The 15,442-nt window shown below is 36.8% G+C and overlaps 1 protein-coding gene across 1 annotated transcript; it reads right to left on the reverse strand.

Annotated features, from left to right (window-relative positions):
- Positions 1 to 1,729: 1,729 nt before the first annotated feature.
- On the reverse strand, positions 1,730 to 2,818 carry LOC149713749 (uncharacterized). The gene has a single exon (XM_089844581.1). It carries the CDS (start codon positions 2,816 to 2,818, stop codon positions 1,730 to 1,732), a length of 1,089 nt encoding a protein of 362 aa, XP_089700707.1.
- Positions 2,819 to 15,442: the final 12,624 nt, after the last annotated feature.

The raw sequence follows: 15,442 nt of genomic DNA on the forward strand, positions 1-15,442 counted from the left end.
ATCAGGTTAATTTTATAATAGAAGAGAAGATCATGATGGCAATTATATTCGTAAAATGGCTAATGGTAAACGGGTAGTAGCTACAGACTTATTATTCTCTTTATGGTGCGCATTGACTATTAGTGCGTCTAGCTACAATTTAGCTTTGGTGTTATTTAACGTTAACACTCATGTTGGCAAACTAGGAGTATTGTTGAGGTGAGACGAGACGATAGTGTTTACACTGCAAACCAGTTGTGAATGTAGCTATCAGAATATAGGGTAAACAGCTGAAGCGTAGACTTCATTTCCTGTTCTTTTCCCCATTGACTGATTTCCATGTGTCCAGGATTTATCCTTATTGTATGTAAAATGTGGTCTGCTTTACTGTACATTCGCTATGTTTGGAATACTGCTTCAATATTTCGTAAATTTTTACGAAGTAGTAGTAGACCTCTTGACTCGGAGAGGTAATATTTTGGTTTTCCCAACTTGTTAATTCTGTGTTTAGGGAGTTCCATAGGTTTACTCCGTTCACTCTTATACTTTTCGCGCTAAAGGCGTTGCGTTTTACTTGCGAGTTAAAATTTGTAAACCGTCTACGTGAGTTATACTCATGTGTAGGGGTCAGCGAGTCTTGAAAGAGTCCTGAGATATATTTTGGACAGTCATTATGAAAACTTTTAAACATTAATATCAATATATGGAAGGTGGATCTTTGAGACAGGTTCATCCAACCTAGTTCGTTTTTCGCTGCTGTTGCTGAGGATCGGCATGGTTTACGCAAGATTGCTCTGGCACAATTGTTTTGAAGGGTTTGAAGCTTCTTTCGTTTGGTTTTACTTGAGTTACAGTAAAATATATCCGCATAGTCAAAAACTGGTTGTACTAGCGCATTGTAGAGCATTAGTAGTGACTTTGAAGTTAGACTGTTTACGAATGGTTTAAAAAGCCAAATTTTTTGTTTTACTTTATTTAGTGTTTGGTCAATGTGAAAGGTCCACTTTAGTTGTTCGTCGAAGTGGAGGCCCAAATATTTAAAGGTCATTACCCTCGAGATTCGTGTTTTGGTGAGCTCAGTGACTATGTTCGAAGCCGGCCGTTTGAAGGTGCTAGGAGAGAAGATCATAAAGGCAGATTTTTTCTCGTTGAGTATTAGCCCTTTTGCCAATAAGGTCCCTTTTAGGGCTAAGACGTCGCTATCTAGGTCACTGATTAGGGTTTCAAGGTTTTCGTTGGCATTAAGGACGGCATCGTCATCGGCGTATTCCATTAGCGTTGATGAGTTGAGTGCTTTAAAGTTGTTCCTGGTATACAGATTGAAGAGAAGGGGTCCCAGGACACTTCCCTGGGGAACTCCTGTCTTTACTGGTAATGGGGTGGCAGTGGCACCATTTATAGTTACAGCTTGATATCGCTCACTCAAATATGAGTTGAACCAGTTCAGAGATGTGTTGTCTAAGCCAATGTCTGCCAGAATCTCTTTTAGCGTATCATGCTCAACGCTATCAAAAGCCTTGGTCATGTCGAGGAAGGCCACCGCTACATATTTACCCGCTTCAAGATTGCATATGATTGTTTCATGCAGGTTTAAGATGCCTGTCATCGTGGAATGGCCTGGTAGGAAGCCGGCCTGCATTTCGTAGAACGCGTCATTGGCGAGACAATAATGTAATAGCTGTTCTTGAGCGCATCTTTCTGGGATTTTACTTATGGCTTGAAGGATACATATACCCCTATAGTTGCCGGGTTAATTCGGGTTACCAGATTTTAGTATTGGTACAATCTTCGCCTCTTTCCACTTGGTAGGAAAGTTTCCCGTTTGGAAGGATATATTTATGATCTTGGTTAAAATTGGGGCTATTAGTATAGCTAGGCCTTTGATTAGTGATACGGGTAGCCCGTCAGTGCCGGCGGCTCTACTGTTTGGAAGTGCCTTAAGGTGTTTAAAAACTGTCATTACATCGACGTTTTGAAGGCTAAATGTAGCTTGCGGTGGTTCCACTGGCGTCAATGCACTATGTTTAGTATCTTTTAGGGGCCTTTTTAAATGGCTATTTGAGAAATGGTTAGTAAAGAGAGTCGCTATATCCATGGGACTGGTAATTGTCTCGTTATTGATATGCAGAGAGGTGACTGTATGGTTTTTAGGTTTTAGGTAAGGCTTCATTACTTTCCAGATGTTAGATGTATGTTTTCCTAGGTGTTTTTCGAAATACTTGGTCTTCGCTAGTTTGACGGCCTTTGTGACTGCATTACGTAAGCTTCGGTATTGCTCTAGCAGATCAGGGTTTTTATGGGACCTTCTTTTTGTTATATCACGAATATGCATCAGGTGCTTCACTTCGTTTGTCAGCCAGGGTGGGGGGGAGACAGTTTTACGTATGTGTATGATAGGAGCGAATACGTCTAGGCAGTTAGTTATGGTTAATTTCAGCTTTCTAACCCCTTCCTCGACATCGAGGAATTCTAAATTATTAAGAGCCTCGGTTATTTCTTCTATGAATCGATTTAGGTCCATATTGCGATAGTCCCTCGCCTGCGAGATTATTTTCATGTTTCTTGGGCATTGCTTTTTCCTTATGCAGTATATAAGATCATGGTCAGAGCTACCGAAGGGTATGACCCTACTATCTAGTATGCGGTGGGGACTAGTGGTATATATGTGATCTATTAATGTGGCACTAGTTGATGTTGTCCTCGTTGGCTCTTCGATTAGTTGTTTATAAGTGGACAGGCATTTAATTAGGGCTTTAGTCTTTGGTTCGAGCGGTTTCTTCATTAAATCGCAATTTAAGTCACCTAGCATGATAACTTCGGAACTGTGGCCGGGGTTCATATGCGAAAGGAGCGTCTTGAAGTCCTAGTTTAGTGCTTTAGAGTTTTGCATATCAGGAGGATAGTAACAGACTCCTATTTCGACGGGTTTTGATTTGGTCTCGTAGAGGGTGCACCATATGTGTTCAATTTGAAACTTTACTTGTATGTCAGGTACAAAGTTCTGGCGCATTGTTAAGTTGTTTTTATGATAGACACATACTCCCCCACCACGGCGGTTTTCTCTGTCCTTTCGGAAGAGGTTGTAGTTGTCAATGTTTATGACTATGTCAGGGACACAGTGATTTAGCCAGGTTTCAGTGACCCCGAATATGAAACGAGCCTATTGTTTCAGATATTTGAGATAGTCACGCGTCACATTCGCAATATTATTTAAGTACCATTTCCAAAGAAATTCATCTCCTAAACAATAGGAGAAATTTTTTTATTTAAATTATGTTTTACGTGTCTCTTTAAAGGCATCGTGAAAGGGTATCGATTTATCAGTCAGGGTTTCATGATTCCGTGAAAACATTTTGTTTCGGATAACTGTTTCTTGAAGTTTTCGTTTTTACTTCTCCGAGTGACGTATGTCACGGAGAGGTATTACACCGGCCGTGTCTGGCTGTCTGTCTGTGTGTCTGTGTGTCTCTCACGCCCCACGTGACCGCGTTCGCAGTTTGCGTATCGGAGTAAACGTGTTCCCAATTTCCGGACTGCATTGACAGTACACGGAAATTTGGGTTTGTCTCCTCTGGCTATTCTACTTGAGTTCCAACACCACCAGCTTTGGTTTTCGTCCACTCCACATGGACACTAGTCTGTACTTGCTAGCTTCCAAGCACAACCATCTTCTGTTCTTCGTCAATTTCACCTTGACACCAGCTTCTCTGCACCACCATCTTCTGTTCTTCGTCAATTCCACATTGACACCAGCTTCTATGCACCACCATCTTCTGTTCTTCGTCAATTCCACATTGACACCAGCTTCTATGCACCACCATCTTCAGGTCTTTGGGACCGTCCATAAACTACGTCACACTCTTATGGGGGGAGGGGGTTTCTAAATTTGTGACGGTCCGTGACAAGGGGGAGGGAGGGGTTCTTCGATGCGTGACGTCACATTTATCATTGATTTTGTTACGAAGTCAGTAAGAGGCCGATTATAGAAGAAGAAAGACACCGTTACAATAATTTATCAAAATTGTTACTCCATCATCGCTTAAATAGTGGAAAATTTAAGCAATTATCTACTATTTACACCTTTTTATAGCCAATTTAAATAGCGCACTTAAAATAAACAGCGTAAACTCTCTTATGTCTCTGTTTATTCGCCCCTATTATTTGTGAGGGTGAATCAAATCCCCCTGCCGATTGAAATGGTTTCGTTTCTTTGGCAAATTTTCTAAATCCCAAGCTCGATTAGTCTGTTTTCGGTGACAGTGTTCCCTTTTAACTAAGCTTTCTGGAACTTTTTTGAAGCTTATAAAAAGCACATCCAGACATTAAAATTCTAAAGGTCAATCAGAGGGGAAAAGCTTAATACGGATGAGAACTTCAAATTTTCAGTCGAGCAAAATAATTCTGAGGGGGCGGCATATCACTCAAGAAATTAATCAAATAAAATTTGTAAATTAAGACAAATCATAGTGCGAAGGGGGGGTTAAAGAAATGTGACGTGGTTTTTAGGGGAGGGGTCTGAGAAAAGCGTGACGAAGCGTGATCTGGGGGGACGGGGGGGTCAGAAAATGCTTTTTTTCGCGTGACGTAGTTTATGGACGGTCCCTTTGTCCATTCCACATGGACGCCAGTAAGTCCATTCTGGCTTCTTTTCCTTCGTCATCGTTTGGTTTCAAGATATACGCGGCGATCGGCTAGGGTTACGAGAAACGTCTAGCCTCCCAATGGCAGGGCTTCCACCATCGGTTCACGAGAATGCGTTTTTATCTATTATTGGTTTCAAGATATACGCGGCGATCGGCTAGGGTTACGAGAAACGTCTAGCCTCCCAATGGCAGGGCTTCCACCATCGGTTCACGCGAATGCGTTTTTATCTATTATTATAATGGAAACGAATCGTATATATACCCCAAAATTTGAAGAAAGCGGGCAAGAGGGGTACCCTTCACTTTGAACGTCAATATTAGCAAAGTTTCGAAAGATAATAGGAACAACTTTATTTTAAACGATTTAACTATTTTTAAAGTTATTTACTGGCGATTAAAATAATTAATATCATTTATATTTAATTAATTATTTAAGATAAACTTATTTCTTTGAAGTGACACAAGTGAGAGTTTATATAGAACGAGTAATGAAGATTACATCTGAATAGAAACACTACACGCATATCAAAGTTAATATAAAGCGAGTAGGATGATAAGATCTCTTAAAAAACGATAACATTTCCTTTTTGCAGAATATTAAATGGAAATATTTTAAATAACTTTCGGCATTACGATTCTTTTAGTAGTTGTGTAGCTATAAAGCTCTGTTTCATCTCAATATTCCAAGAACATCTTTTGATATTAACATTTCAAATTTGGTGTTTACTTTTTAATTCAGCTTTACTACATTTATATATAGCGTAAACGCAACCTTTAATTTCACTACATAATATGGATTTCAATACTTCGTCTCTCTGTAAGTGTTGAAGCGATTGAGTGAGTCGAAAGATACACATCCTATATTTTAGTTGTACCATGCGTACCACAATGTTGCCAGGCGTTTATTGAAGGATGCTTGGGTACTTGGTACAGACTGTTACGTCTACCAAGTTTCCTAGCATCCAAGAATAAATAGGATTCATAGAAGCCAGTGTTAAGGGCTTGTCATTGGTCAAGTCGTTAAATATTTCGACGCAGTTAAATAGCTGATGGCATTATTTTATGCACTTTCTCATTGCGTTTCGAGAGGAAGTTCAACTTTGGCACGGACGACAGATGGCGATCTTAACCTTCTACCCCCAAAAATCGCTTTTGTCTGCTCGGTTTCCCCTTCCGCGTTTTCTCGTTATAAACTTATGATTTAACGAACTGAGAAGAAAAAATTTCATATTTCCTAAGACAGATAAGCTTCTACTCCTTTCATCTTACTCCCAGTTAAATTTAACCTTGTTAAAACATAATCAGATGAATTTGAGTTACAATGCCGTAAAATCCTCTGCATACAGTTACCTAGGAGTGATAGAGACATTTTTACCGATGTCTAGAGATGATAAACTTAAGCGAAATTGTTTTACGTTTGAATGAAAATACCGCTTCCAGTAGTGGGTTTATAGTACTCCTTGTTTGTGTAAGATTAGTGTAGCTGTAGAGCGTAATCATGATAAACGCTTAAAAATATATATTTTCAATAAAAACACCGCTTCCACTAGTGGATTTATACTACTTGTTTGTGTAAGATTAGTGTAGGTGTAGAGAGTAATCATTATAAACGCTTAAAAATATATTTTCAAAAATGAAGAATATAGAACATTTATTTTGTATCAAAAAATATTTTGATGCTAAGATTGCTTTAGAAAAATCCAAACGGCTAGGTATTGGTAAAAAGACAAGCGTAAGCTATTTGTAGATGAGATAATGTTTTACATGTTTTAAATGAGGCTAAAACTTCCGCTATTGTGTCTAAAAAAGTGTTGGCAATGTATATTTTTTAAATATGACGGAATTGCGGTTGATATTTGCGAAAAAAACCTTTTTTTAAACAGTTGAATCACTCTTTGATAGAATTTCAAGAGAAGAAGTTAAGCGTTAAATTTGCTCGATTAATTTTGTTCGGAAAATAATATATTTAAGCGCTACGTATTACTGAAGGAGATTGATTTTGCCAATCTTTGTGAGTATTGAACTGTTTAATAATTATTTTGGTTAAGTGGGAGCCTAGCTTATGTGTGATTGGGTTGTGGCTTCCATGTTTTGGGGACATTTGCTTTTTGTGTGGCGAGGTATGATTCAGCTTTGATATGGACAAATGTTACAAATCATACTGGTAGACTAAGAATACGGTTGAGGTATAGCGAGAGAGTAGAGTTTCCACAGCAATTGAGAGATATTGAAAAGGCTTGAACAATTGACTATTTTAAAATTGAATTCCTGCACTTGCAAAGAATTAAAAAAAGCGATAGATGCATATATTTAGGTTGTTTAAGGGGTAGTGATAGTCATCTCCACTCGGAGAGGTAATATTTTGGCTTTCCCAACTTGTTTCAAGATGGATACAGTCTTAAAAATGAACATATCCCTAGAAATCACTCGAATTTAATAAATCAAGGAGAAATTTTAGGTTAGTTTTGGAGCATTTACTTTGGTCACTGTTTCTTTAAACCGTACTTGTCATTGTCTAGTAATGTCTATTCCATTCCTCTAATTTTATTTCAAGCTGAATCATATAAAAACGCGTGTAGGCGAAGCCATTGCCAACTGCTCAAGTTCCTCGTCAACTAACGAAAGACAATTCCTCGCCGCTACTGTTCATCGTCATCGCTTCTCTAGGCTGTAAGTATCTAAAACTCTAAAGGCCCGTTCTCAGAAGAGCGGAAAGCTGAGGCGTAAACTTATGTCAGACAGACGCTTCTTCCGTGCGTTTCGGCAAAAGCTTGCGCGATGAGCTTCCCTCATTTTATTTTGTTCACATAGAAGCTGAAAGGTGAGCGCTTATCTCATCCCGAAAAGGCGCGGGAAAACGTAAACAACAAAAATGGCGGCGTGCTGTCTGAGCTTTAGGAATCTCCTTCTGTTAAAAAAGAAGTTACTACTTTTAAAATTATTAAGAGTGAAGAAAAACAAATAATGAAACGGCGGTGGTGGATTCATCCCATATGGAGAAACAGGAAAAAGGAAGGTTATTTCCATACATAAGTACGTATCTCAATATTTTCTATACATTAAAAATAAGCCTTGGTTTCCAAATTAATGAGCCAAGTAAATCATGTATATATTTTAGCTTAAAATGATGAGGTTACACGACCATACTTATTTCAAAAAACTTCACCCGAATGTCGCCAATGCTTTTTGATGAGCTTGTGGATTTATTAAAAATGAAAATAAAAAATTTCCATTGTCTCGAGAGCCCCTTTCACCAGCTCATAGGGTGGCAATTACCCTGAGGTAAATATATCCAGGTTACTGGTGAATACGTTTCAGTATTTAACCTATTATTTGAAGGATTTTAGCTACCGGTGAGAGCTTAATAAGTATTGCATATGGCTTTCGTATTGGAAAATCAACGGCCCATAATGTAATCAAAGAAACCTGTGACGCTATATGGGAGGTTCTTCAGCCCATTTACCTCAAAGCAAGTATAAAATACATTTCTATGTAGGCGTGTTTTTAACATTCTTTTATCAGAGTCCGACCGAAGAAACATGGAAGGACGTCGCTTATGAATTCGGCCGACAATGGCAGTACCCAAACTGCTGCGGGGCTGTCGTTGGAAAACATGTTTTAATTCAGCAACCATCAAATAGCGGTTCTATTTACTACAACTACAAGGTAAATATGACTTTCTAGGTTCGAACAGTTGCGTCATAATTTATTGTATAGGGTACAAATTCCATCGTTCTCATGGCTGTGGTGGATGCTGAATATAAATTTTTGGCCGTTGACATTGGTGGATATGGATCCAATTCGGATGGCGGCATTTTCAAAGCCTCTCCAATTGGTTCTGCTCTTGAAAAGAATAAGCTTTATTTTCCACTGCCAACGAAACTGCCAAGAAGCAACACCATCGCGCCATATGTGTTCCTAGGCGACGAAGCTTTCCAATTAACAGAAAACTTTCTACGACCATATTCCTCCAAGGATCTTAATTCTAAAACAAGGGTTTTTAACTATCGTCTAAGCCGAGCTAGGTATATTTATGTTTTGTTATTGTCAGAAAAATATTCAACTAACATTGTATTTTTATATATTTTTTAAAGGCGTTGTAGTGAGAATACATTCGGAATATTGGGTGCAAGATGGAGAATATTCCATAAGTCTATGACTCTTTCACCTGATAATGTTAATCGTGTAATAAAAGCTACGGTCGTTTTGCATAATTTTCTAATTTCCAAAGAAAAGTGCTTGAAGAAGTCACAAAAGGTTTACTGCCCCCAGGATATGCTGACTTTACGGATAGCCTTGGGGGCTATCGCTATGGCACTTGGAATGATGAGCTAGAAAATGCTTTGTTTTCTCTTCATGGAACTATGGCCAGAAATTCCACTGAAAAAGCTAAACAATGTCGAAAAATTTACACGGAGTACTTTTGGTCGGACGAAGGGGCTGTCCCTTGGCAGTGGGATATGCCTGGTGTTAATCGCTAATAAACTAATTAAAGACACATTTTCACAACTTCGATTCATATAAATGTCATTTAATTGAATTAAAAATTGCAAACATATAACCTAGTTTAAGAATTTTTTTTCATATAACTTCGAACAACTCCCATAAGTTCCATTTCACAATCAAATTGAGACTCTTCTGGTACCTTAGTTAATAGGTCAGCCAAGTATTTGCAAAACCTCTGAGATCGAGTTTCAATTTGTCTTTCACATTTGTGGGCCATGGAAGCTGCTAGTAGGCTAAAGTCCATTTAATATTTGCATTAAAACTAATAGCTTGACAAAGATTATAGACAGCTGATTTCATACTTATCAATGTTCGCAATTTCCCCTCGAATATCCTGACAAGTTCCTTCTCCAGTAGGGTTATCCACCAGTTTCCTCTTATTTGATTTTGGCTTCGTTGTAGATGCCCTTGTGATTGGCGAACTTGACCTCATGGGAGGATTTTGTTGTGCCTTCGATGTAGACGCCCTTGCGATTGGCGAATTTGACCTTGTTGGCATAATTTCTTCAGGTAAATCTGATTCTGGAGATGGTTCCTCGTGCTCAGCATTGTCGTCAATAATCTCATCCGGCAGATATCCTTTTGCCATTGCATTTAATATCTATCATATTGAACAGTTAGTTATATACCCATTTGATTTAATAAATTATATTAATTATGTACGTGATCAGCAGCCTCTCCATTATTATCTCCATCATTATATTCGATATTGCATATTGTCCTAATTTCAAAATGGTATAACTTCAACTAAATAACATTACATTTTAATAATCGGAAGATTGGCAATACTCACTCTCGACGGCTCACAACGTCCTTTAAAAACATAAGTTGATTAAAATATGGCCATTTAACTAATTGAATATCTTCGTCTTCCACATATTCTTGTCCTGATTTTTTCTTGCTGACCGCATGGAAATTTGATCGGAACTGATCCTTCAGATACTTCCACATTTTTTGCACGTCTTTCACTGAAAACAAATTGGTTAATATAACCACGTCACTTTGTAGAAATAAACGATTTAATAATAAGATTAAGAATAAACTTTATTTAATTTACCTGACATTTTCATAAGTTTGGCAATTTCTTCCCATTTCACTCCTTGTAATTGCCTATCCCGAAAATCGGGACTGGCTTTGTTCCAGATTTCTGGATAATTAATCATTATGTTGATTAATTCTTCCTTTCTTTCTCCGTCTTTTTGCCTCAATTGAGCTTTTAATATTTTTTCTTGGTCTTTTTTCTCTTTCAATGACATTTCGCCAAGGCTTATAAAAACTGTCAAACCCATAAAAACACACGTGTTTCACGTCAAGCGTCAAAATTATGGTGTAACCATGGCAACTACGTGAATGTCGTGGCTACCGTTCAAACGCACCTCCTCATTGGACAATCGTAGTCACGTGTGCCTTTACGAGAGCTCAACTTTCGCGAGAGAATCTGGCGAGGCAGATTGCGAGCTTATGGGGAAAATCAGCTTCTGCTTCTGGCAAAAGCGGGAAATTGTCAGCTCTCGCGCTTGTGTGAACGATCCCGCGAGTTTCAAAACTCGTTTCAGCTTCATCTCTCCACTTTCCGCTTCGGCTTTCAGCTCTTCTGAGAACGGGCCTTAAGGCTAAGCGTGAAGAGGAATTCGTTACTAGCAACATCGTTTGATGTGCATCTAAAGGATTAGCTATTATTCAATAGTGTATTGATAAAAACCGTTTGTGAATATTCGATGTCTCAAGAGTTATTACTGAATTGTCTCTATAAACTTTGCAAGACGATCGCTTGAAGACATTCAGGGCTACGTTAACGTTTCTTTTGAGGCATCGATGAACAATGGGGATTTAGTCGGTAGTCCGATTCAGATGGGAAAGATTGGGGATCGAAGTGGATGTCCATCTTTTAATAGCCCGCATTGATTTATAGCATCTGAAGAGCTTTAGTCTTAAATGATTCAACTGTCTTTGATTATTGGTTTAAGTTTGTAGACTTACAATTATTAAATCTTTTACATCAGAGAGAAAATGCTTTTCAACTTGGTATTTGTCATTCTGATGCTGGTCAAGCTTAGCTACTGCGATGAAAACTCTCACGGTAATTATGTCAAACTGGAATTCTTTAGACTATCGTTCATTTTGGCACAAACTTTTCTGTAGTCGAACTTAGACTCTCCGTCAGTCTCTCTGTTTTTAAAATAGTCGTAGATTGCGTATTAATTGAACTATTAAAGCTCGGAGAGGAATTATTTCGGCCTTCCCAACGTGTTTCTTTTTTGATTTACTTTAATGCAGTAGGTCCCGAGGAGGGGTGGAAACTTTGTAATCAGGTGATGCAATGCCCTAAGGCCACGAAGTTGGAATGCGTCATGCACATACCAGAAATGACTCCTAGAATGACTTCAGCTGTATACGAAGAAATAAAAAAACATCCAGTGGAGCATTCCTGTCATTGTATGTGCAAAAACAGTGATCAGTGTAAGGGCTTCCCTTGCCCCAAAAAAGGTGCCCCTTACACCCATTGCTCTTTTTGGCGTTCGAATGATCTGACACGTTTAGATTACACTAAAAATGATGGAACCTGCGATTGTAGAAGTAGAAATTAGTAGCCACTAGCTCATTCGCTATCTACCGAAATACGAAAATGAAAATAACCCTTCACATTTCTTGTTAAATATTAATCATTCGAATCAGTAGATTTAATGCACCATAACAATTAAGTGTTCCCCTATAGGGGGAAAAAACTAATTATAGTAGAATAATACTACAAGCCCCTTGCACTGTTTGATCTGATCATCACAATTATAATACTAATGGACCAGGTGCACATTCTTAATAATAATTATATTGTTTTTGATTTGATTGAAGTTTGGTTAACTCACACTCTTTGTAAATTCATGTATCTTCCTTATAATAAACTGTCAATTAGTAAAAATTATGATTTCAATTTTTTTAAACTATAATAAAAATAATTTATATTAAAATTGATATTGAAATATGATTTTTTCCACCGCCGAAGTGAAACACCTATCGAGGTCAGTTACTTAATTCTGGAGTCATATTGGTCAAGGGAATTCAAGTAAGAGTACCGTATAGTGTTTCAAAAATCTAGAAAAAATCTCACTTGGGCGACTGGAAGAAATATCCGAAGCACGAATGCAATAATACAACGCTAAATCCCCCTTTGACAATTAGGGGCACCTACGTACTTAATATTTCAGATTTTTGAAATAGGCATAATTTTCGTATAACTTCAAAAAATGCATTTCATAAACAATACGAGAAGAATAATATTATTTAAATTATGTTGTACGAGGCTCATTAAAGTCCTCGTGAAAAAGTTTCAAGTTATTATTCAATCCTGTTTCATCATTAGGTGAAAGCCTTTTGTTTCAGATAACAGTTTTTCTCGCGTTTTCGTTTATTCAAGATGCCTGCTGTCTTACAAAATGAAGTTAATTCTAGCCATCACTGGAATTTAATAAATTAAGGAAACATTTCAGGTAAGTTTTAGAATATTTACCTTCGTCAATGTTCCTTTAAACCGTACTTCTCATTGTCTAATGATGTTTATTGCCTCCTACTGTTTTAATTCAAATTGAATTACATAAAAACGCATGACGAAGTAGCCATTACCAACAGTACAAGTTCCTCGACAAGTAACCAACAACAAACAACAACCGAATCTGCTCATTGTCATCGGCTGGTAAGTACAACTCACTCAGCATTAAGCGTATTGCTAGGTAGTTGGAACTTCGGAGTCCCGACAAATATTGGTGATGCATCTTTAAAACGCGACATTATGGGTAAATGAAGATTTTCACATATAATTCTAAAAGGGTTTTCACATATAATTCTAAAAGAGTTTTCATATATAATTCTAAAAGGGTTCTTACATATAATTCTAAAAGGGTTTTCATATATAATTCTAAAAGGGTTTTCACATATAATTCTAAAAGAGTTTTCATATATAATTCTAAAAGGGTTCTTACATATAATTCTAATAGGGTTTTCATATATAATTCTATAATGGTTTTTACATATAATTCTAAGAGGGTTTTCACATATAATTCTAAAAGGGTTTTCACATATAATTCTAAAAGGGTTTTCACATATAATTCTAAAAGGGTTTTTACATATAATTCTAAAAGGGTTTTCACATATAATTCTAAAAGGGTTTTCACATATAATTCTAAAAGAGTTTTCATATATAATTCTAAAAGGGTTCTTACATATAATTCTAATAGGGTTTTCATATATATTTCTATAATGGTTTTTACATATAATTCTAAAAGGGTTTTTACATATAATTCTAAAAGGGTTTTCACATATAATTCTAAAAGGGTTTTCACATATAATTCTAAAAGGGTTTTCACATATAATTCTAAAAGGGTTCTTACATATAATTCTAATAGGGTTTTCATATATAATTCTATAATGGTTTTTACATATAATTCTAAAAGGGTTTTCACATATAATTCTAAAAGGGTTTTCACATAATTCTAAAAGAGTTTTCACATATAATTCTAAAAGGGTTTTCACATATAATTCTAAAAGGGTTTTCACATATAATTCTAAAAGGGTTTTCACATATAATTCTAAAAGGGTTTTCACATATAATTCTAAAAGGGTTTTCACATATAATTCTAAAAGGGTTTTCACATAATTCTAAAAGAGTTTTCACATATAATTCTAAAAAGGTTTTTACATATAATTCTAAAAGGGTTTTCATATAATTCTGAAAGGGTTTTCATATAATTCTGAAAGGTTTTCGTATAATTTTAAAAGGCCTTTAACGGCGTTCAATATGTTACATCCTTGTCGCTTATAAATATTCTAATCAACCTCTAAAATATTTATCAAATCCTTTATCAAATCCAAGTCTTGTAGCTGTGACTTGGCACCCTTCCGTAATATTCAAGGGGAAAAAATCACATGATTTCACTAAATAGGCTTTTGACTTGAATCACCCAACGAGTGCGCAGATATACAAATGTTCCATTTCAGAACATTAGAAAAAAATGTTGTTGAAGTATGTCTTTGTAATCCTGATACTGTTCAAGCTTAATTGTGGCCAAAAAGACGAAGAAAAACGTAAGTACATCAGTAAAACTTCTAGTGTTTCTGACATCAAGCACACAGCTTGGCCAATCAAATTTGAAAATTAACGAAATGTGACTGTGCACAAACAAACACACAAACGGTTTTCTCAAATATACATAAGACTAAATAATAAAACGCTTACACGAGTTAACTTATTACGTCTGCTATTATCAACTTATTATCTATCTTATACCGCCGAACAACAGACGAAAAACTGTACCGAGACGGTAAAAAGACTAAATCAAATCTAAGTTGAACCAAATTAAGTATGACGTCAGGGGTGTCTACACCACCTTCCCTTAATAACCTATTAAATAATCCAAGTAGAAATTATGTATTTAGTCCTGGTTGGAACTACAAAGGGGGAGATAGAAACCAGCATAATAAATTCCGCTGAAAATGGGAAAATATGGGGGGGGGGGTAAAAAATATATTCAGGGCACATCTCCTTTGCGCATGGGGGGAGGGACCTAATTGTCTTTTCTTTATCATCCCCAACATCAACTATGCGCGAGAAAGTTGCGCTATGGCGTACCTTAGATTTACCCCCGTTCTCACCATGAGTACTGACCTATATTGATTCTCTCTCTCCTCTTTGGTAACTATACAAACCAAGGCCGTTTTTCTCTTCAGAAGCTGCCAAGGCCTTCGAGGAGTTGCCCCTGAGGATGCTTAAACAGTTATATAGTGAATTCATGAAGAACACCACAAAGCCCTTGGCTAATGCCTTGCCCCAGGACATATTCAAGAACTTGCTCAAATGTAAATATTTTTCTCTTAAGTAACTTTATACCTTTTTGTTTTTAACCAGAGTTATAAAAACACAAAAATAACAGAATGTTCAACTTCAGTTTTGAACTTATGATGAAAGTTAAAAGATAAAAAGGACACTGATATAACAATAATATTGATTAAATTTACAATAATTTCATAAGTATATGCCTACATAATTATGTCTACAGCAGGATGCGGGAAGTGTAGCGAATCGCAGAGAAACGTGATGAACAAAATCATCAAACAACTCGAGACCATGAGCATAGTTGACGAAAACAAGTCACGAAAATAATTTCGTAGTAGCTACGTGTGAGTGTAACATACCAACTTGTCATGGTATTCATTCACGTTTGGTGATAATAAGGCACTTCGCAAAATACAATTCTTCCATTAGGATATATATTTTTTGTCACTAAATTCGCCCCTGATAGTATTATAAAGCGAGAAAATACTCA

Source organism: Phalangium opilio, unplaced genomic scaffold (assembly GCF_054372755.1).
Source record: "Phalangium opilio isolate 3A_F unplaced genomic scaffold, DU_Popi_V2 ptg000009l_1, whole genome shotgun sequence".
Lineage (NCBI taxonomy): Eukaryota > Metazoa > Arthropoda > Arachnida > Opiliones > Phalangiidae > Phalangium > Phalangium opilio.